General features: G+C 35.9%; 1 protein-coding gene across 1 annotated transcript; it reads right to left on the minus strand.

Annotated features, from left to right (window-relative positions):
* Positions 1-590: 590 nt before the first annotated feature.
* LOC128552540 (heterogeneous nuclear ribonucleoprotein A3-like) lies at positions 591-24,351 on the minus strand (the record flags this gene model as incomplete). Its single annotated transcript, XM_053533584.1, has 6 exons — positions 24,044-24,351; positions 9,516-9,706; positions 5,134-5,247; positions 4,650-4,773; positions 1,525-1,712; positions 591-705 (listed from the first exon to the last, which is right to left on the minus strand). Coding segments are annotated over exons 1-6 (787 nt in total), but the record flags the coding sequence as incomplete, so codon positions are not given.
* Positions 24,352-24,604: the final 253 nt, after the last annotated feature.

Raw genomic sequence — 24,604 nt, forward strand, 5'->3', positions numbered from 1 at the left:
ATCACAGTATGTTGGTGCATGATTATTTCAAGTTTTATCAAATTCTACCTGATAGTTACTGGGAAATGGCTGCAGACGGACATTTTTGGGCATTTTTCATTAAATCAAGGGCAATAACTCTGAGGGAAATTAACCAATCAAAAAAAGAATTTAACGGGCATCATCGCAGTATGTTGGTTCATGTTTATTTCAAGTTCATGAAACTCTACCTGCTAGTTACTGAGAAAAGGCTGTGGACGGACAACGCCATTTCAATACCCCCCTCCCGATTTCATTGGCAGGGGATAATAAATAAACCATCATAAAACACCAGTTGAATATATTACAACAACGATCAAAACAACCAGTTTGTCATTTACTACGTAGATAAGTTAGCCTGTCAGTTTTCTTTGAACTTGTACTCTTTATATCAGGCAACTGTCATGAACTTCACTATCTTGGAGATAAAAGAAGTCTGGTGATGGTCAAAGCCATGGTCATTCCCACCTTTCCCCAATATTCATTATGTTCAGTTGAATGTTCTAGAAGGGAAAGTATTGAGACAAAGCTCATCGCATGTAGATTAGAAATTCTAAATTGCTTATTCATACCTGGGAAAAACTTTCCAAGACAGGTCTGCAGCTTCTCGCATAACTGGAACTTGGTCTGAGCCTCTTCAGCCGTCACCTGCAGGTTCTGGCATAGCCATTCAAGCTGGTTCTGAACCTGTAAAGGAAATAACCATTAGAGTTATTCTACTTATACCAACAAGAGCTGTCCGTAAGACAGCCAAGCTCGACTATTCAAAATATTGTCCCAGATAGGAAAATATTACCAAAAATGTTAAATATCAAAAGAGTTTTAAGTGTAATCCAGGAAGCTGACTCAGGAGTGATTCAATCAAATATGCCTGAATTTTTCATTACACTCAAACTAGAGATGCTTTTGAGAAAAGCGCATGCCTCCCACAACTGCCCCCTATGAAAAATGTCTAGTTTCTCTAGATGGTTTTGTCAAGTGGACCCAATTAGATGGCTCGGACGAGTGGACCTGATCAGTAATTCAAGGGCCATAATTCTAAAGTGTCTGGGTGGATTTGGCTAGATATCGAACTTGGCCTATACTTATGGTCAAACACATTTTGTTCAAGTTTGGTAAAGATTGGATTAGAAATGTTCGACTTAAAAAGAGTGCGGACAAGCTTTGTGACAGACACACAGACTGAAGTAAATCAATATGTCTCCCACACCACTGTGTGGTGGGGAGACATAATAAATTGGCATAAACTGTGGTGACTGGGTTCCAGTTAAGTTTGGGACTCAAGAATCAGGTCTTTGTTAAGTTAAGGGGTCAAGAATCTTAATGTTATTGAGCCTACAAAAACTTCACAAGTAAGAATCATGAAGAAACAATATTGTAGAGTCAAAGCCACCCAGACTAACTGATAGAACCGAAATTAAAATTAAAATAATGTTGTAAACTTTCTTTTCCTACATACATGCATAAATTACACTCTTAAACTTCTAAATGAGATCAGTTTCTCACCCCTTTCACTTTCATAAGTTTCTCAATCAATTCCTCGTGGTAGTACTGTTCTATCTGATCTTCAACATTTGCTTTTTTCTTCTTGCTGGAACCCGGCTCCTGATCATCATAATAGCCCTGGTCATACATTGGACCTGGACCATAGTTACCCTGGTATCCTCCCCGGCCCATACCGTAGCCACCACGACCTGAATAAACAACAATTTTATCAAAGTTCTTGTCGTACATATAGTTCTCCTCTTATATTCACAAAGTATCTTAAAAATAAAGACAGAAAAGGAAACACATGGAAGTTTCTTTCCCTAATCTGACCATAATAGCTCTAGCTGTAATGAATATCCAAGTTCTCAGATATCCACGAGTTAAATCTGAAAATTGAGTATGAATATAATAACTTACCTCTGAGATCAATGAGATGAAATCTTTGTGAAGTATTAACATAATTTATTCCCATTCAAGAAGCTATATAACATTTAAGCAAATTTTTATGTGCACCATAATGTGCTACCATCCAATATATTGGCTTAACATACGGCAAGTACATGTAAACAGAATATAAATTATGTTAAGGAAAAAGTGTTGTGTTTTCTAGTAGAAAATATCGAAATGTGTGAAAAATTATTTGAATTGTATTACTCAAATTTCTTCAAAATATTCAAATTAAGGTATTAGGTCACTAATAGTAATGTTTACAAAATGGCCTTTGCTTGGTATATTATGAAAGGTAACCGTGTTTTGCACTATTTTGCAAATTTTAAACACTTTTTACCGTGCCGTTTTAAAAAAAATTTGAATAACTAATGGTATCTCCTCAAGCTCAAGTAGAGACAAATTTCAAAGTGATAGCCACTATCCAAAACGTTTGCAGAGAACTCATTTTACCATTAATTTCAGCGTTTTTTTTCACCAAAATATTCGGCGAAATTCGGCCCCATTCCCCCCTCAAAATAGTATATTTTTTTCCCCTTTCCGATGCCTAAAATTCCCCTCTGAAAATAAAAAAAAATTCCAATCAATTAAATCATAATTCACTAGTTTATTTTATTTATTTTCATATAGAAAACAGTTCACCGCGGTATCTCGCATTTTGTTTACATCGACACCGGTTGGAGTAACTTCCCTTGATAAATCAGAATCATCGAAGCGCTTTATTATTCTGCACAACAACGCTGTTGAATGTTAGTCTGTAAATGATTTGCATTCTGTTTGTTTGGCCGGGTAGTGTTGAGTTTTCCATCTTTTAGTCAGTCAGGGTTTGATTTTATGCTTTGGGAAGGGACTAGTCCAATGCATACATTGTTTTTTACAGTTTGTTTTAATTGTGACAGGTCAAATGTAACAGTGACTGCAAATGTCAGACTTTGACAGAAATAAAAAAACAGCCACTCACCGATTTGTTTAAGAAGGGACCTAATGTCTGTTGTAAATTTTGGTAGTCTATTGGATGTCTTATCCTCCACATTTGAAAAATTTATTTGGTTATCTGGTATTGATATGCTACATTGTGTTATATGTCATGTCAGATGCTCTTATGGGCCCTGAATTTATCAATAAACTTGAAACTATAGTTTATTTCAACACAAATGAAAATTCCCCTTTTCTTAGTTTTACGTTGAATTTTTCCCCCTCCAAAGGGCACCGACCCCCTTCCCCCAAAACTGAAAAAAATCACTGAATTTCAACAGCAGAAACATCAAACTATTGGTAAACAATTATAAAACACAATATAAAAATGTCAATATCATTTTTTTCTATGGTGCCTCAAGTAAACGGATTTAATGAGGCATAACTCATACTTCAACATTGAAAAAATAAGGTCGAATGCTGTGTTTCTGTTTTGAATTTTGCTTACTCCATTTAAAAATAACATCAGGGAAGACGTAAAACCTACCTAAAATTCTTCCACAATATATAATCTAAGAGTGAAAGCAAAATAGAGAACTTTCACCGTACGTAACTCAATATTTTTAAAGATTTGTAACTCTACCCCTTCTGTTAAGCAGTAAATTCTCTTTGAACACCAAGAAATTGCTTATAAGATTCATCTTTTTCCATTTTTGTACAAAACATCAATAATAAGTCTTGAAAGAAGTAAAAACTTACTAGTAAAAAAGGAAAATAAGAAAAACAAAATTTGGTCCCAGTAGGGCTTGAACCTACGCCCCCCTAAGACTTGCAGTAAAAGTAGGTTTATGGTAGGATTTGAATACTCGTCAAAAAGAAGGTTCTCTATTAGTGATTTAATACCTTAAAAAAAAATATGATAATCTTATTTTCAACAAAGTTTTAAGTATCAAAATGCTCCCACAGCATCATTATAACAGTCTTCAGGCATTCCTGATTGTCAGTATCAAAAATGCTCCCACAGCATCATTATAACAGTCTTCAGGCATTCCTGATTGTCAGTATCAAAATGCTCCCACAGCATCATTATAACAGTCTTCAGGCATTCCTGATTCGGTATCAAAATGCTCCCACAGCATCATTATAACAGTCTTCAGGCATTCCTGATTGTCAGTATCAAAATGCTCCCACAGCATCATTATAACAGTCTTCAAGCATTCCTGATTGTCAGTATCAAAATGCTCCCACAAAATCTTCGTCTTTCATTTTTTCTTTGTTGGGTTAAACGTCGCACCATCTTTCTTTAGCCACATGTACACATTATTTATCAAGATTAATTTTTATGGTTCTTAACGTTTTGATGACAGAATTTCTGTTTTTGTATTTTTAACTAGAATTGTGTATTAGATGAAACAATACACATTTATGTTAGCATGATCTGTTCATTGTTTATTTTAAACAATAACATTAATTAATTATTACTTAAAGATACACAATCAACTAAATTTTAGTTAAGTGTCTCTGTATCTTTCATGTAATGAGATTCTTCGTTTGATATGTTTATTGTTGGCTCTGATTAGTGGAACAGATCAGATTGCCCGAAGATATACAGCCACACTGACTATATGGCCAGACTTTAAAAAAAAATTTTTTTTTTAATTCAAACAAAATCTTTACCAAGTTTTGCAAGGCATGAACTTTTGTCAGAATGTGACCTAAACAAACAGGCCAAATGCCTATTGAGGTCTCAATATGACATGTACATAATTATGTATACATACCAGGACCTGGCCCGGGGCCTGGGCCTCCTCTCCCTCTCATCATTGGTCCCATCCCAAGGCTTCCACCGCCTCTAAACTGCTGGTACCCGTGCTGATACCTATTTGTGGCTGGTTGGCCAGGAACCTTCAAAAATGAAACAAAATGTAAGTCAACAAATTAACTGGCAACTTAGTTTCTTATTTATTTTGAGCAAACTAATAACATTCAAAGTTTGAATACTAACAGACCTTTTTAAAAGTGTAGTAAACATGGTAAAGCTTAAACAGTAATTTTCATAGAAACTAATCAAGCCCTATCACTAAGCCACTACTGTGGTTACACATCTGGAAGTTCAAACCATCTCTATTAAATAATTATTAGAGACGTCCAACCATAAGATTTATACGAGATACACTGTGTACAGACAGAACGGATAACAGCAAATGTGTAAGCCTTGGCTAGAAAAATTCTGAGCGGGCAAAAATAAAAGAAATCTATTTTTACCTCAACTTCTCTAGATTTCACAATTAAGTTCTGGCTGTTCAGCTTGTGATTATTTTGTTGCAGGACATAATCAGCCGTGTCTGCACTATTGAACTCGATGATAGCATATAAATTCTGAAATAATCATGTTGACAGACGGTTATTGTTGTCATTCAATTACATTTGTACTTCAAACTGAAACTGGGACTGTTTTTTGTATGGTAAAAATATTTTCATTAAAAATTCCCTGAACAAGAGATCACAGAGTGATCTTGGCGCCCACCAATGTGCCATTTTGGAGTGTTCCAAATTTCAAGACTTACTGGCTAGCTCAAGGTCAAATTTCATTTCCGTACACAACACTGTGCATGTGGTCCAAATTCGAAAGCTGTAGCTTGAGAAATGTGAAAGTAGGTCACTAGATCAATCTTAAGGTCAAAGTTTAATTTGGTACACAAAACTATGCAAGTGGTCCAAATTTGAAGGCTTAGCTTGAGAAATGTGTAAGTAGGTCACTAGGTCAAAATCAAGGGTCAAATTTCACTTCAGAACACAAATCTATGCATGTGGTCCAAATCTAAAGCCTGTACCTTCAAAAATGTGAAAGTAGGTCACTAGGTCAATGTCAAGGTCAAAGTTTGTTTCGGTACACAATCCTATGCATGTGGTCTAAATTTGAAGCCTGTAGCTACAGAAATGTGAAAGTAGGTCACTAGGTCAATCTTAAGGTCAAAGTTCATTTCGGTACACAAAACTATGCATGTGGTCCAAATTTGAAGGCTGTAGCTTGAGAAATGTGAAAGTAGGTCACTAGGTCAAAATCAAGGTCAAATTTTATTTCAGAATACAGAACTATGCATGTGGTCCAAATTTGAAGCTTGTACCTTCAAAAATGTGAAAGTAGGTCACTAGGTCAATGTAAAGGTCAAAGTTTGTTTCGGTACATAAAACCATGTATGTGGTCCAAATTTGAAGGCTGTAGCTTGAGAAATGAGAAAGTAGGTCACTGGGTCAAAATCAAGGTCAAATTTCATTTCGGAACACAAAACTATGCATGTGGTCCAAATTTGAAGACTGTACCTTCAAAAATGTGAAAGTAGGTCACTAGGTCAAAATCAATGTCAAATTTCATTTTGAAACACGGAACTATGCATATGGTCCAAATTTGATACCTGTACCTTCAAAAATGTGAAAGTAGGTCACTAGGTCAAAATCAAGGTCAAAGTTTTTTCAAGTGCACAAAACTATGCATGTGGTCCAAATTTGAAGGCTGTAGCTACAGAAATGTGAAAGTAGGTCACTAGGTCAAAATCAAGGTCAACTCATGTCAAGGTTCATCTTGCCACTCAAAAATATACATGTCCAAATTTGAATGTTGTAGTTATTGACAAGAAGATTTTAAAAGCTTTTCCCTATATAAGTCTATATGAACCATGTGACCCCCGGGGCGGGGCCATATTTGACCCTAGGGGGATAATTCAAACAAACTTGGTAGAGAACCACTAGATGATGCTACATTACAAGTATCAAAGCCCTAGGCTTTGTGGTTTGACAAGAAGATTTTCAAAGTTTTTCCCTATATAAGTCTATGTAAACCATGTGACCCCCAGGGCGGGGCCATATTTGACCCCAGAGAAATAATTTGAATCATCTTGGTAGAGGACCACTAGATAATACTTCATACCAAATATCAAAGCCCTAGGCTCTGTGGTTTTGGACAAGAAGGTTTTCAAAGTTTTTCCCTATATAAATCTATGTAAATTATAGAAATAAACAAAGGGCCATAACTCACTCATAAATTGTTGAACCAATCTGATTTTCAGGGGGACACAACTAGGGTACCAATACATCATTCTGACAAAGTTTGGTCAAAGTCCCTCCAGTAGTTTCTGAGGAGATGCGATAACGAGAAATTGTTAACGGACGGACGGACGGACGGACGGAATGACGGACGGACGGACCACGGACGCAGAGTGATTTTAATAGCCCACCATCTGATGATGGTGGGCTAAAAATGGCCAATATAAAACTTAAACATTTTTCTGGTCAGGTAAGATTTATTCTCAGAATTTAGCATACATAAACACCCCCAAAAAGTAATTCTCAATCAGCATGTGTCAGTGAATACTGTCAATACAGATGTAAAATCTCTCTTGAGTTATATCACTTTCAACTGTTTAAAATTAAATGTACTTTTAAAAAGTATCCATCTCCTTTTGCAATAACTATGTGATCGCCATCAAACATTCATATTTATAAATTTTATGTGGTACTGAAAAATAAAAAAAAACTCATAAATTTTACATAAGAAACACTTAGTCCAATGCATTTATATTTTGAATGTAAGGGAAACTAGAAAATGCTTTTGTAAAAAAGCGCATGTCTCCCCCAATGCAAAGTCCTATAGGCAAGAAGTCAATAGAGGTCAGGAGCAAAAGTCAAAGAGACACTGATGGTTGGCTGCAATAGGGATCATCTACTTGGCATGTCCAGTCATCCCGCTAAATTTCAACACTCTTGGCCTAGTGGTTCTCAAGTCACTGTTCAGGCTCCTGTGACCTTGACCTTTGATCAAGTGACCTCAAAATAAATAGGTGTCATCTACTCTGCATGTCCAATCATCCTATTAAGTTTCAACATTCTAGGTCAAGTGGTTCTCAAGTTATTTCCAAAAAATGATTTTACATGAACAGGCCACTGTGACATTGACCTTTAATAGACTGACCCCAAAATCAATAGGGGTCATCTACTCTGCATGACCAATCATCCTATGAAGTTTCAACATTCTCGTTCAAGTGGTTCTCAAGTTATTGATCAGAACTGGTTATCAATGTTCAGGCCCCTGTGACCTTGACCTTTAACAGAGTGACCCCAAAAACAATAGGGGTCATTTACTCTGCATGAACAATCATCCTATGAAGTTTCAACATTCTGGGTCAACTGGTTCTCAAGTTATTGATTGGAAATGGTTTTCCATGTTCAGGCCCCTGTGACCTTGACCTTTAACAGAGTGACCCCAAAATCGTTAGGGGTCATCTACTCTGCATGACCAATCATCCTATGAAGTTTCATCATTCTGGGTCAAGTGGTTCTCAAGTTACTGACCGGAAATGGTTTTCAATGTTCAGGGCCCTGTGACCTTGACCTTTAATAGAAAGACCCGAAAATCGTTAGGGGTCATCTACTCTTCATGACCAATCATCCTATTAAGTTTCAACATTCTGGGTCAAGTGGTTCTCAAGTTACTGACCGGAAATGGTTTTCAATGTTCAGGCCCCTGTGACCTTGACCTTCAACAGAAAGACCCGAAAATCGTTAGGGGTCATCTACTCTGCATGACCAATCATCCTATTAAGTTTCAACATTCTGGGTCAAGTGGTTCTCAAGTTACTGACTGGAAATGGTTTTCAATGTTCAGGCCCCTGTGACCTTGACCTTTAACAGAGTGACCCAAAAATCGATAGGGGTCATCTTCTTTGCATGTACAATCATCCTATGAAGTTTCAACATTCTGGGTGAAGTGGTTCTCTAGTTATTGATTGGAAATGGTTTTCAATGTTCAGGCCCCTGTGACCTTGACCTTTGATGGAGTGACCCCAAAATCACTAGGGGTCATCTACTCTTCATGACCAATCATCCTATGAAGTTTCAACATTCTGGGTCAACTGGTTCTCTAGTTATTGATCGGAAATGGTTTTCAATGTTCAGGCCCCTGTGACCTTGACCTTTGACGGAGTGACCCCAAAATCAATAGGGGTCATCTATTCTTCATGATCAATCATCCTATGAAGTTTCAACATTCTGGGTCAAGTGGTTCTCTAGTTATTGATCGGAAATGGTTTTCAATGTTCAGGCCCCTGCGACTTTGACCTTTAACAGAGTGACCCCAAAATCAATACGGGTCATCTACTCTGCATGATCAATCATCCTATGAAGTTTCATCATTCTGGGTCAAGTGGTTCTCAAGTTACTGACCGGAAATGGTTTTCAATATTCGGGCCCCTGTAACCTTGACCTTTAACAGAGTGACCCCAAAATCGTTACGGGTCATCTACTCTGCATGACCAATCATCCTACGAAGTTTCAACATTCTGGGTCAAGTGGTTCTCCAGTTATTGATTGGAAATGGTTTTCAATGTTCAGGCCCCTGTGACCTTGACCTTTGACAGAGTGACCCCAAAAACAATAGGGGTCGTCTACTCAAGCAGCCCTACAACCCTATGAAGTTTGAAGGTTCTAGGTCAAATGGTTGACCAGTTATTGCTCGGAAATGAAGTGTGACGTACGTACGGACGGACAGGACAAAAACAATATGTCTCCCCCAGATGGAGGCGGAGACATAGTTCTTGTTTATCGAAATAAGATTCCCTATCATTGTGAACATAGTAACAGTAAAAATGTACCTTTGGAGGGACAATGGTGACTTTTGTTACACGTCCAAACTGGGCAAAATACTGCCATAATTCTTGCTCTGTAGTGCCCATCGGGAAGTTGCGTACAAAGACACTGAGCCTGGCTGTCTCCTTCTTTTTGTCCCAGAACTGGAGAGCATTTTGATGCTTTTTTCCTTGTATATGCCATTTCATAGAATTGACTGAAAAATAAGTTGAAAGATTCTAATTTCACAAGTCAATACAACTTCATAAAAGATGCAGTTAAATCGCAGAAATGATAAGCCTATCCAAAGAGCTATAAAATAAATAGATCGGCAACTTGAAAGGCATATAGAGCAAATCTCGCCAACATCACGTGGGAACTGAATGAGATCTCGTTTTACTGGAATGAAAACAGACAGCAGAAGGATAAAAATTTGTGTCATGAAAAACTTTCTATCAGATCGTTTGTTTATAATGATAATGGTGTTTTTTTTTAATGTTTTTAGTATTTTCTACATGGGGAAGGAATGAATTAATGATTGCAAGTCTGAGAAATCAACAGTAACTGTTGTCGTTTGAAAATTGGACCCGATTCTGTTTATCAAGTGATCAAGTCAGCAAACGCTTCAATAAGATAACGGGGTGATATGAGTTTACGCGAGACTATCTCCTGTTGCCATTCTGTGTATTTCATACTTCTTTGGCCTATCTCAACAAACTGAAAACTAGAAAGGTGTCCATTAGACATGGATGCCCCCCACCATGTGATCTTCGTATACTAGAGCTGTGTTTCGGTTGGAATGATCAATACGATCTTTGTTTCAGTACAAATTGATCAATATTTGATATTTAATATGATATTTTTATATTTAGAAGTATGTTTTCACCAAGTTACAACTTACAATATGCTTTTTAAAAAATAAGTATTATCCCAATAAATAGCGACTCAGGATTTTTTAAACATTAAATTGTGTAGATCTGCGACGTGTTGACTAGCCACTTTTGGAACCACAGGGTTACGATACTATTGTCAAATAGACAGCATAATTATACAAATTACAACTGGTCGCTAAATGTTTTATATTAAATTAATTAATGCCATATTTTTATCTACCCGAGACTTACAGCTGGAAGGCACTCATTTCCTGAGTGATATTTCATAAACTGAATGGGTTAGAGACTTGTGGTTAGTCTCATTTTGTAACTAAATACATACATGAAATAGTGAATGATAAATGTTTTGCCTTATTTCATATTAATTATCAATATTTGGATTATGAAAATTTAGCTAGGGTTGCTACGATTATAAAAAAAGGTTTTCTGGTCATATTGTTTTCATCCTAGGTCCGATACTCATGCCTTTAAATGTATGGAGCATGTTTAGTTGTGTGAATAACAAAAAATTTATCAGCAACATGGTCTTGCAGACAGCCTCAGCCAAATTACAAACTTCCCTACATAATTTGCAGTCAAGACCCATAAGGCATAAATTAAAATTTTGTTTGCCGCTTCCGTCCGACCCACTAGAATAGCGCCGGTCTGTTCAAGTCAGCAAACGCTTCAATAAGATAAAAAGTATGATCATTTTTTTTATATTTCTGTTCATTAAATATTCTGTTTGTCACGTATCTTCTCGTTGAATTTACAGTTTGGATCATGCTTTATATTTCATTGAGAGCGTCACTGATCGCCGAAAGAATTATGACTGTCAATCAAGATGTCCTGACGTAATGGAATCGTGCCACCGATTATTTACTGTATCTCGCACTTGTGTAGATGTGGATAAAATCCATGGAGACCAATTGATGACGTGTATTCTACTGGCATGTGACGTTTATAATGCATTGACCTAGAACTCATGAATATTCCGTATGTTTCCGTAATTAATTTTCGGACCAGTGTCCGAACCTAAATAACGATAATCATTGAAAAAGCAATAAAATACATTTATTAATTAATATCGCATGTGCAGATCCGTCTCGTTGTTGTAGGATTGAGTCCTCTGTGTTACCATATCATTTTGTATTTCACATGTTAACTTAACAGACGGGAAAATTGTCACGCTTTAATATCATGATTTTCGTTCATTTTTTGTTCATTAAATGGACAATTCAAGAAAATGTCACCTGTACATGAAAGAAATACAGGTAATATGGATACAATTACATTACATAGAATTAAAACTGATGGTCTGAGCTGAATTCGAACCCATGGTGACGTGCGTAAAAGCTCGAGAGCTTACCACTTTGTTGCCAGATTAAAGCAAATGATAGGTTGCCCTGCAACTTTTTTTGCTTTAAATTATTATTGACAAAGTCAGCTGTTTTACGATGTTGTAAAAAAATGCACGGGAGTCTCGTGATAGTACATGCCTTTAATTTCACATGGTTGAAGTGTAAACAAATAGTTAAATTTGCTTCGTTTTATTTCTCACGGAAAAGATCAGACGGTTTTTTATATTGGAATAATTAGAGAACATATATGCATTTAAAACTGAAAGTTGATTGTTTTCTACAGGACGTAAAACTGAAACAAGTAAGCACTTTTACTTTTTCAGCAATGTTCCTCAGGTGAACTTTGACATTGTTTACGAAGAGAAATCAGTTTTGTGCAGTGTTCGAAATTCGCAGTAGTCCGACAGCCCGTGGCTACCAAATTTCAGCTCGGGCTACCGATTTTCCACAGGTACAAGCCTGACCAGGCTACCGAATTTTCCTAATTTGTTTAGAAAATCTTGCTAATTAAACGAGTACCGCATCCAGACTGAGAAACGCTTATGGAATTATTGTTGGTTTTGCACTCTCACGTGTTGACAATCAAACACAGTGTCAAAGACGTAACCGCTGCGCAGCGCTAACTGGCTGAATACAATCACCTCTAGCATAACGGATAATTTAATTAGCTTTCATACTTCTCGCGAAAATCTCACAAGTACCTGCAGTAGGCAGAGCTTAAATTATGCTATCAGCGTGTGTGTAAATGTGTATTCAGCACTCATTATTACATCTTGCAAATTGTCAACAGTCCCAATTGCAGTAATTGGCGAGTGCGGATCCTAAAAATCGGGCGTAACAGTTTAGATTTTGTTTTGGCAAGGAGTGTCATGTCCGATGCTTTTGGACTCTGACGATGCTGATCTGGACTGGAGTATTTAGAGTTAAAATTTTTCAAAAACATGGCAAACATGTACTGTATGTCTTTTTTATTACTTCAAACATGCATAGAGATGTCTGTAAAACAAAATGTTATATGGTGCAAAAATTATGTATTTTAAGGTTTCGATGGAGGCCTTGAGAAACAAAAATCAAACAACACCAAATCATAGAAAGAAAGAGTTGTTTGACATGAAAATTGAACAGCATGTAAAACATGTATATTACTTTACGAAACAAGTGTCACTATACTGATATAAACATTGAATTCCGGAAAAGGGCTGCCTAAAGGGGCTCCACTTCCGGACAGTTAAACGCCTTTAAAAACTCACCATTTTCAAAGAACTGTTACACATGTTTGTTTTGATGCATTTGCAATAGCGTGCGAGTGGTGAAATTTCACGTAACAAGGTGGAACATAGTTTTCAGCAATTGTTTATCTTTTTTTCTTTACAAATGGCATTCATTTACAAAGGGAGACAACTTTTTCTCAAAGATTACTTAAAATAATCGGAAAAAGTTGTTTCCCTTTGAAAATGAATGCCATTTGAAATTAAAATAATCGGGAACAGTTGTCTCCCTTTGAAAATGAATGCCATTTGTTAAGAAATAAAGATAAACAATTGCTGAAAACTGTGTTCCACCTTGTAATGCGAAATTTCACCACTCGCACGCTATTGCAAATGCATCAAAACGAACATGTGTAACTGTTCTTTGAAAATGGTGAGTTTTTAAAGGCGTTTAACTGTCCGGAAGTGAAGCCCCTTTAGGCAGCCCTTTTCCGGAATTCAATGTTTATATCAGTATACCGACACTTGTTTCGTAAAGTAATGTACATGTTTTACATGCTGTTCAATTTTCATGCCAAACAACTCTTTCTTTCTATGATTTGGTGTTGTTTGATTTTTGTTTCTCAAGGCCTCCATCGAAACCTTAAGGTATTATTCGGGCTAGTGAAATTGGTGTCGGGCTTGGAAAATTTCCAATCTGGTAGCCCGAACGAGCTAGTGGATTCAAATCTGAATTTGTACACTGTTTGTGTCATCTTGAAATGCGTTGTTCGGCTGAAACGTATAGTTCCCGGAAAAGTTCTAAAATGGTTTATTTTGGGGATTTTTGTTTTATTTATAAATTCAACACAACCTGCAAAATTTCCAGTTTTTGAAAATGACTGAAATTCATCTTTATTTTAGAAAAGTTCCAATCTTTCATTAATATTTTGCTAGCGGATGCTTACAAATTTTAAGTGAAACGGTTTTCTTGTCCAAGAGAGGTGTGTAAAGTGAAAAACTAGCATTACACATTGCGTTTATTCTTTAAATGTGAAGGATCGGTAACAGATTAAGGACATCGGATAGTGAAAAACTATACTAAATGGATATGGGCTGTTTTAAAAAAAATGGCTAGTTTTAGTTTTTCTTAAACTACTATCACATTATGCATTATTAGATACTGATTTGTTTGTCTAAAAATGCCAACTGGTGTCATAGAGCTGTATGTAAAGTTTGGTCAAGATTGCTTCACAGAAAAAAGGTTATGTCTGAAAAAACATGCCAAAAATGTCAGGAGTGCAACAAAAAAGTGTGACACTTTAAGAAAAGCTTAAAATTCAAAATAGTTTTTCAATGTCAAAATGTATATGAGAGGGTAAAACATGTATTTTTATTCAAGTTGAATGTCTTGACTAAAAGATAACATAAAACTTTGGATAATATAAGAATGTTTTAGACAAAATACAAGGCTGAAAAGGAATGAGGGTGGTTATGTTATTTTCCATAAAAAAAATCAGTATAAATCCATGTAAATGACTACAAATTTTTGGTACTAATGGTATTTCATAACCTACACTTACTATTATAGAGTAACATGTATAAATTACTTAAAAAAGTAATAATTTAATCAGGGTTTTCCCTCGGGTTTTTTATTTGGGAGTCCATGGACTCCCATGGCTGCTAATTTAAGGGTCCCTAATAATTTTTGGGGGTCCACAAATTATTTATCTTGAAAATGGACATTATTACTATAAAAATTTACCCTAAAAACGAATGAACTTAATTTAGATAGCAGTTGATTCAATAATTTGGAATGGTATCTTTCAAAATGGCATTAGCTTCTCAATTCAGACCGATTACAAAAGGTGTGATAGTCTTTTTGTTATGATCAAATAGGGAGACAATCAAAATCCCCTTGATCAAAATCCCCTACACTCAAAAATGACAGGGTGTTACAAAATCCCCTTTGTACTTTTGCAGGGGGTATCATAATCCCCTCTGTGATTTTTACTTATTTCATCATGTTCAAATACAACTACCGTATATACAAATTAAAAGTCTATTGCATAAAGCACGTAAATACAATGCCTTTAGCAACATAATGTAATTTGGAGCACTGATATCTATATATCTATAATGTTAATCACAGAGGGGATTATGATACCCCTTGCAAATGTGCAAAGGGGATTTTGTAACACCCAGTCATTTTTCAGTGGAGGGGATTTTGATCAAGGGGATTTTGGGGTAATTACCGGCAATTAAGGTGTCACCTCGTGTCAATTATGTTGTTCACAGTTTTATCTCGGTTAAAGATAATACTCGATCCTTAATTAGTATCATAATTTTTTGTGATTTATTAATATTTTTCATCAAAATACTTTAAAATTTATATGAACTTAATTTTGTTTAATAAAAAAGTAAACCATTCGATCTTTTACGGCACTTTTAGATTTTAGCGATGACAGTTAGCGCGGAGAGTAGTTTCCCTTTACCAAAATGGCGAACATCGATAACAAAACTTGTTTTGAAGTTGGAAAATCGTCTATACCTGTGTATAATGAGCACCCACGATTCGGGGATGGTCCCGGTGGTAAAAACTGCGCATTTTACATGGGTATCTGCGCAAAGGAAGCTTCAGTGCAAAGGAGTTTCGTGACCGATTTTGCAGGTCCAGTGGATGCAGAGGCACTAAAAAATGTGAGTTCAAAGCAGTAAAAGCGCGTCAGAGACGCAGAAAACCTGTGTCCGGGAAAACCCTGTTTAATCATAATATCTCTCAAAACTATTTTTAACAAGGTATATCGCAGTGGACCCAAATTTGGTCAGGAGTGAAACATTTGCACTTAATGAGCCACCGTGTTTGAAAATAAAACATACATGTACCCAAATGTATTTTTCCAAATAGTGTGTGTAGTGTAGCAATCATAAAAGACAGTCAAGAGTGAAGTCTGTGTTTTTGTATGGAGTATGTGGCTCGTACGTAAATGTCAGGAGTGAAACATTTTCAATTTTGGTGCGATTCTTAAAACTAGCATATTAAAAAGCAACACTGTTCAGCTGGGCATATTTTAAAATTCTGGGTGATGAATGGAGGATATCACTACAATCTAGTTCATTTAAGGTAAGTGTTTTACTGCTCTATAAATTGAAATTTATACATTAATAGTTTAGCAATAGAAACTATATCTTATAAATATCTATGTCCACAAAGTAAAACATTTTTATGTTTTACTTTTAAGTTTTTCCTGTTTATGTTTTATCAAATGTATTTACCTATTGCTGAAAATAACAAATTACAGCATACATCTTTTCTTTTTAGCACGATTTCTTGCATGAGTAAAAATGTTTCACCCATGACATTAAAATGGTAGAATTGCATACATTCATTTTATAGAGTAAATATGAAGCAGCCAAGATGAGAAAACTTATTGTTAGCCTTCCAGCCATCAGAAAAATCATAAAGAATATAAAAAGACTGAAACCAACAGAATAACATCCACAGAAAGAGTTTGAAAACTTTTACAAAAGTTGAAAAAGAATGGAGAATTACTTGAAAAGGTGAAACTGAAAAACAATAACACATCAAAAGAGCTGGTCAGAAAAGAAAGAAAATCAAACAAAGTTGTAGATGAAAGGATGAAATCTAAACAGAGAGAATGGATAAAAGAAAAGTAGAAAACAAGCAGTATCATTGTTGAAGGTAATACTAAAAACACTAAGGCTGTCTAGGGAACCGGTTCCGGTTCTATATTAAATACATTTTTAGCTCGACTATTCGAACTTCAAAGAATAAGTAGAGCTATCAATGAAGCTGATAAATGTACCCTACTCCCCTGCACACACTGACACAGTACATTGCAATTTGATGCACACAAGACTGCATAATTATGTGGAGTGTATGTTTAGTAACAAAAAACCAAGTGCCATAACTCTGCAGAATATTTATCAAACAGAACCTAACATGCACCATTCACTGTACTAGAGTTTTTACTGATCACTTGTGTGAAGTTCCATTAAATTTGTATGCAATGGTTCAGGATATAAGGAGTGCACAAGATTGCATCTGCAGATTGTATGTATATAGTTTATTAACAAAATACAAAGTCCCATAACTGTGCAGTATTTTTTTCTGAAAGAACCTAACAAGCACCATGCACAACTAGGGTTACTACTGATCACTTGTCTTTAAGTTTCATCAAATTGTGTGCATGGGTTCAGGAGATTAGGTACACACAAGAATGCATATCGTGGCCTGAGTGCGAAACTATTGTAACTGTATATAAATAAAGAACAAGATACAATAGTTTCGCGCTCAGCCCTCGATATGCAGACTAATTATATAGTAAGGACAAAAAACAAAGGCCCATACTCTGCATATTTTTTTCTGAAAGAACATAACCTGCACCATGTACAACTAGAACTACAGTTGTTAAATTTCACTTTTGTGAAGTTAGTTTCATCAAATTGTGTCAAGGGGATGAGGAGAGTTGATGTTCACAAGATTGTGTCTATAGACAGACAAAATGAAACTAGTATACCCCCTTACAACTTTAGTTTTTGGGGGGTAACAATTGGTGAGCACAAGATTGTGTCTAGACTACAGACAGATGGACAGACAGGCAGATGAACAGACTGACAGTCAGACAACCTGAAACCAGTAAACCCGCCTTACAACTTCGATGTTCAGAGGGTTTAATTACGATATTAGAAACCGCCACTTCAAATAATATACAAGAGGACCATGATGGTCCTGAATCGCTCACCTCTTCCCACATGATCCAGTTTTGAGTATGACGTCGTTTTTTCTATTATTTGACATAGTGACCTAGTTTTTGAACTCATGTGACCCAGTTTTGAACTTGACCTAGATATTATCAAGATAAAAATTCTGACCAATTTTCATGAAGATCCATTGAAAAATATGGTCTCTAGAGAGGTCACAAGGTTTTTCTATTATTTGACCTATTGACCTAGTTTTTTAAGGCACGTGACCCAGTTTCAAACTTGACCTAGATATCATCAAGGTGAACATTCTGACCAATTTTCATGAAGATCCATTCAAGGGTATGGCCTCTAGAGAGGTCACAAGGTTTTTCTATTTCAAGACCTACTGACCTAGTTTTTGATCGCAGTTGACCCAGTTTCAAACTTGACCTAGATATCATCAAGATGAACATTCAGACCAACTTTCATACAGATCCCATGAAAAATATGGCCTCTAGAGAGGTCACAACGTTTTTTCATTATTTGACCTACTGACCTACTTTTTGATGGCACGTGACCCACTTTCGAACTATACCTAGATATCATCAAGGTGAACATTCTGACCAATTTCTATGGAGTTCCATTCACACGTATGGCCTCTAGAGAGGTCACAAGGTTTTTCTATTTTTAGACCTACTGACCTAGTTTTTGACCGCACATGACCCTGTGTCGAACTTGACCTAGATATCATCAAGATGAACATTCAGACCAACTTTCATGAAGATCCATTGAAAAATATGGCCTTTAGAGAGGTCACAAGGTTTTTCTATTTTTAGACCTACTGACCTAGTTTTTGATCACACGTGACCCAGTTTCGAACTTGACCTAGATATCATCAAGATGAACATTCACACCATATTTCATACAGATCCCATGGAAAATATGGCCACTAGAGAGGTCACAAGGTTTTTCTATTATTTGACCTACTGACCTAATTTTTGATGGCACATGACCCACTTTTGAACTTGACTTAGATATCATCAAGGTGAACATTCTGACAAATTTTCATGAAGATTTCATAAAATATATGGCCTCAAAAGAGGTCACAAGGTTTTTCTATTTTTAGACCTACTGACCTAGTTTTTGACCGCACGTGACCCAGTTTCGGACTTGACCTAGATATCATCAAGATGAACATTCTGACCAACTTTCATACAGATCCCATGAAAAATATGGCCTTTAGAGAGGTCACAAGGTTTTTCTATTATTTGACCTACTGACCTAGTTTTTGATGGCACGTGACCCAGTTTCGAACTTGACCTAGATATCATCAAGGTGAACGTTCTGACCAATTTTCATGAAGATCTTGTGAAATATATGGCCTCTAGAAAGGTCACAAGGTTTTTCTATTTTAAGACCTACTGACCTAGTTTTTGAAGGCACATGAACCCAGTTCGAATTTGACCTAGATATCATCAAGACGAACATTCAGACCAACTTTCATACAGATCCCATGAAAAATATGGCCTTTAGAGAGGTCACAAGGTTTTTCTATTATTTGACCTACTGACCTAGTTTTTGATGGCACATGACCCACTTTCGAACTTGACTTAGATATCATCAAGGTGAACATTCTGACAAATTTTCATGAAGATTTCATAAAATATATGGCCTCAAAAGAGGTCACAAGGTTTTTCTATTTTTAGACCTACTGACCTAGTTTTTGACCGCACGTGACCCAGTTTCGGACTTGACCTAGATATCATCAAGATGAACATTCTGACCAACTTTCATACAGATCCCATGAAAAATATGGCCTTTAGAGAGGTCACAAGGTTTTTCTATTATTTGACCTACTGACCTAGTTTTTGATGGCACGTGACCCAGTTTCGAACTTGACCTAGATATCATCAAGGTGAACGTTCTGACCAATTTTCATGAAGATCTTGTGAAATATATGGCCTCTAGAAAGGTCACAAGGTTTTTCTATTTTAAGACCTACTGACCTAGTTTTTGAAGGCACATGAACCCAGTTTCGAATTTGACCTAGATATCATCAAGACGAACATTCAGACCAACTTTCATACAGATCCCATGAAAAATATGGCCTTTAGAGAGGTCACAAGGTTTTTCTATTATTTGACCTACTGACCTAGTTTTTGATGGCACGTGACCTAGTTTTGAACTTGACCTAGATATCATCAAGGTCAACGTTCTGACCAACTTTCATGAAGATCTTGTGAAATATATGGCCTCTAGAGAGGTCACAAGGTTTTTCTATTTTTAGACCTACTGACCTAGTTTTTGACCGCACGTGACCCAGTTTCGAACTTGGCCTATATATCATCAAGATGAACATTCTGACCAATTTTCATGAAGATCCATTGAAAATTATGGCCTCTAGAGAGGTTACAAGGTTTTTCTATTTTTAGACCTACTGACCTAGTTTTTGAAGGCACGTGACCCAGTTTTGAACTTGACCTAGATATCATCAAGGTAAACATTCTGACCAACTTTCATAAAGATCCCATGAAAAATGTGACCTCTAGAGTGGTCACAAGCAAAAGTTTATGGACGCACGGACGCACGTACGCAGACGCACGACGGACACCGCACAATCACAAAAGCTCACCTGGTCACTTTGTGACAGGTGAGCTAAAAATAATCAAGTTTATATGTTAAGTTAATAAAATATGACTTATGTAATATTTAGCTCTAATTTCTAAATATAACCTTGCAGTTCACATAATTTTGCAGGTTGAAAAGGTTGATGAACCGGAAGTACAGTTGAGGTTCCTCCAGAAGACACTGAGGCCTTTCGTGAGTTCAAACATGGTCAAACAATGGTGTGTCCTGGCAGTCACTAAATGATACTTAACAAACTCTAACTCAGCCTAAACTGTTGCCTTGCAGTGGAATCAAAATGGAGTTTAACAATTATCAGAGACAGCTTGAGTGTAGGGGTGCGTATTGGACAAAATGATCAATACGATATTTGTATCTATACAAAATGATCGATATTCGATATATCATATGATATTTTCAAACAGAATAATAAAAGAGTACAAGACCATTATAGTAACGCAATATGAACTATAATTACTCACTTCTAAGGTCGCTCTATTCTGAGTCAAAATCACAGGACTTGGATACATTTTTCTTTAGGAAACAGAGGCAAGCATATTAGAATTGTTGTTTTACCTTTTTTTAATTAACTATTTTGAAGAAATAACTAACAGCTGATTCAATATTTCAGAATGGTATCTTTCAAAATGACATGAGCTTCTCAATTCAAATGATAACGAAAGGTGTGATAGTCTTTTTGTTATGGCCAGCAATTAGCTGTCACCTCTGTCAATTTTGTTGTTCACAGTTTGATCACTGTTAAAGAGAATACTCGATCTTTAATTAGTATCATAAATTTTGTGATTTATTAATATTTCTTTAATCAAAATACTTTCAAATTTGTATGAAATTAATTTTGTTTTTGAAAGAAAATTAAACCATTCGATCTTTTACGGAACGTAACGGCAATCTTATATTTTAGCGGCGACAGTTAGCACGGAGAGTAGTTTCCCTTTACCAAAATGGCGACCATCGGAAACAAACTTGTTTTGAAGTTGGAAAATCATCTATACCTGTGTATAATCTGTGCGCCAACGATTTGGGGTGGTCCCGGGGGTAAAAAAAAATGCGCATTATACATAGGTATCTGCGGCAATGAGGCCACTTACCATGTAGTTAGCTTTTGATCGATATTTTGATCGATACAGGAACGTTCGACCCGATGTATCGATTGAACCCTGAATACCGGTATTCGATATATATCGAGAACCGGTACGCACCCCTACTTGAGTGTGCAGGATGAACTATTCATTCTTAGTGTTTAAGTTGACAAACGTGTCAGGAGTGAAACATTTTGACATTTTTATGTTTTCAGAAGTTATCATGGTTATATTCTATTAATAGCACATTGTTACTTTGATATGTAACAAATCAGCACTGTAAGGAGCTCTTCTTATAAAACTGTTCGTAAGTTAACTCAAAGTTGAAAACCTGTTGTTGTTTCTTGAATCAAATTCATCGTTGTTGTTCTAAATATGTAAAATCCTCCACCTCTGATAATTCATGTGGTGAAGTTGGCAGTTACTTGCGGAGAACAGGTTTGTACTGGTACAGAATCCAGGAACACTGGTTAGGTTAACTGCCCGCCGTTACATGACTGAAATACTGTTGAAAAACGGCGTTAAACCCAAAACAAAAAAAAAAACTGTTTAAAAGTAGCTTCATTTCTGCATTGCAATAATAAATTAAGGTGTTATTACACTTGCATTCTGTTTAGATCACAAGATTAAGTTGAAATCTAAGTTATGGTAATAATGTGTATTATGTCAGGAGTGAAACATTTATTGGTCAAACTGTTAATCTGTTCTGTAAGGCGAAATACTAAGTCATGTTTATGTAATACCCTGTGGTATTTATTTGATATTCTTTAAAATATAAGGCAAAATTGTCTTTTTGTATTAAGGGTACACAGTTAATTTAAAAAACAAACTTCCTTCATTATAATAGCCATATAATTGGGCAAAATAACGAAAAAATCAATTAATTAAATTTTTTGGAGGCATATAACTAGCTCGGACATTTTTTTCATTTTCTCTAACACCTAAACTAAGAAAAGTGAGCATAAAAAGACACAAAGAATTATATTTTTTGTTTCTGCAGTGACTTTGAAGATGGTAGGTTGTTTTCTCTTTTTTTGTTGGGTCAGTTGAATTAAAGATCAATAAAAAACTTAATATATGTTGTATTGTTTGCACGCAACCATTTTTATAGACTGCAATGACGGCTTACTAAAATAAGGTAATAAGAATGCTACTTAGACCTGTTTTAATTTTTGATCATTTTTACAGTCATGTTTCCTGCCATTTTTTTTTAAAACAGCCCGTATCTCTAACCATGAATAAGGAGGCATACATATTAAAATAACAATCATATATTTTATTCCTTGAAATAAACATGGCGGCGAAATATTTTAGAAAAACTGTGCATGTGTTTTGCGCATTAGAATGTTTGACATTTTCTTGAAAAAGTAACGCTCGTGTGCACTATTTTGGCATTTCTTTGATTTGAAAATAAATATTTTATAGCAATTTAGGTTGCATACGATACCAAACTTTTGCACCAAAAATGTTCACTCATTTTCTTCCAAAGCACTGTGGATAGGGTTCAGCTAGTTCTATAAATAAACGTCGGACTTCAATATTTTATGATTTTGACATTTCATATAGTCCGACGTTTTATCGAAAGTATGAATTTCCCGGTACAGCTTTCCACAAAAGTTCTTTCGAAAGGTTTTACAAGTTCACGGTAGAAGTGTCTTGAAAGCGATAGCTAAATACCAACAACGGACAAAGAAACCTAATTTACACATCCATTGAACATACTGTCTTACTGAAGATATTGAAGATCAGTCCACACTTTGAAAATGAAATTTACATCCATTCACTTTCACAACAAAACACGAACTGTCAAATCTTCTTTATAATAAAGATTAATTTTAGACGAAAAAATATTCTCACGGTCGGATTTGAAAAAAAATGAGGCCCGTTACTAACGTATTGTCTATGTAGTATGCAAATGTTTATAATCGATGGGTGTAATCAGCATTTATTGGTTGTAATTTTATTAAAAGTTACTTAAATTAGTTGTAAAGTCCTATCAAAGCAGTTTAAAAGGCTAGTCCACATGCGTTCGGCTGTACCCATGCGTTAAATAATGGCCGCAGATTTTTTACAAGTGTCGTAGGCTAATCGTATTTGTTTTCGTCTAAGCATGTATAATTGATTCTATATATTTATTCGGTGTTGTATTGTCCGTGATATTTCAATAAATTACGCTAGAAGTTTCTGTGAAATGCGTTGGGGAAGTGATTGTTGGTGCAGTTTTAGTTACGGTAAACCAATGTTTCACGTGTAGGAGAGTTTTTCTACATTACACTTCAATAAAATAAAGTCGTAATCTGTGCTATGCAAATGGCTGACATTCGATTAAACTTGACACAGGGCCATGTTGAATGTCCAAATATTAAACGGCGCCCTGTGCAAGTTTAATGTTATTGAACTAAGGGTTCAGCGTAGCTTTCATGCTCGCAAATTTACCTACAGATTATCAGATATATCTTTTTAACTTTTATCATATATATTTTATGTCCTTGCATTTCGAAAGCTGTTTCAAGGATTCTGATTTTTCACATAAGACAGGATTTATTTAAAGTCGGCAAGACATCAAACAAGTACAACATAAGCTCATGTGAGCTTTTGAACCAACATAAATTTCTAATTTCAATTTGCGGAAGTACCTTAAGGGTGGCCTAAAAGATATTCAAAACAGGCAAATACTACTACACCCTAGTACTCTTACTTACAATTTGGCAACTGTGCATTGCAAACTTCGCAGTGTAGTACGCCTTGCTGGTTCATAATTTCTAACCCTCGAAGGGGTCACGTGGGCCGGTGCCGGGGGAAGGTGTACAAGTAAACTTTGGAACTATCCGAGTAAAATCGAATAAAAGAATGTCTTCTACAAAATCTTGACAATAAAATGGATAAATCTGTTTTGTTCTTGCACCAGAACTAATTCGTAAACTGGGGCAAATTGAGTTTCCTTTCTCCGACTACTTTCTTTTCAACAAGCCATTTTTTTAAGCTTCTAATCCAATGCCGAATATCGTTCAACTTTGTTGTCATCATCTTGAAGCTGCTTGTAGTATGTAGGTTGAACACCATTAATAAAAGCTGTAAAAAGATCATTCGGAAGCAAAGAATGCAACCAACCATTAAATCGTGCTGTTGTTGTTGTTGTCTTGAAGTTTCCTCCGCTGATTTATCGGAGCACCCAAGATAATCTCTTGGTGATAATCGAAGGCAGCTACCAATCCCTTCCAATGAACTGAAGACCACCGCAGAATCGATGAATCGAAGACCAC

This window comes from Mercenaria mercenaria, unplaced genomic scaffold (assembly GCF_021730395.1).
Source record: "Mercenaria mercenaria strain notata unplaced genomic scaffold, MADL_Memer_1 contig_2885, whole genome shotgun sequence".
Classification (NCBI taxonomy): Eukaryota; Metazoa; Mollusca; class Bivalvia; order Venerida; family Veneridae; genus Mercenaria; species Mercenaria mercenaria.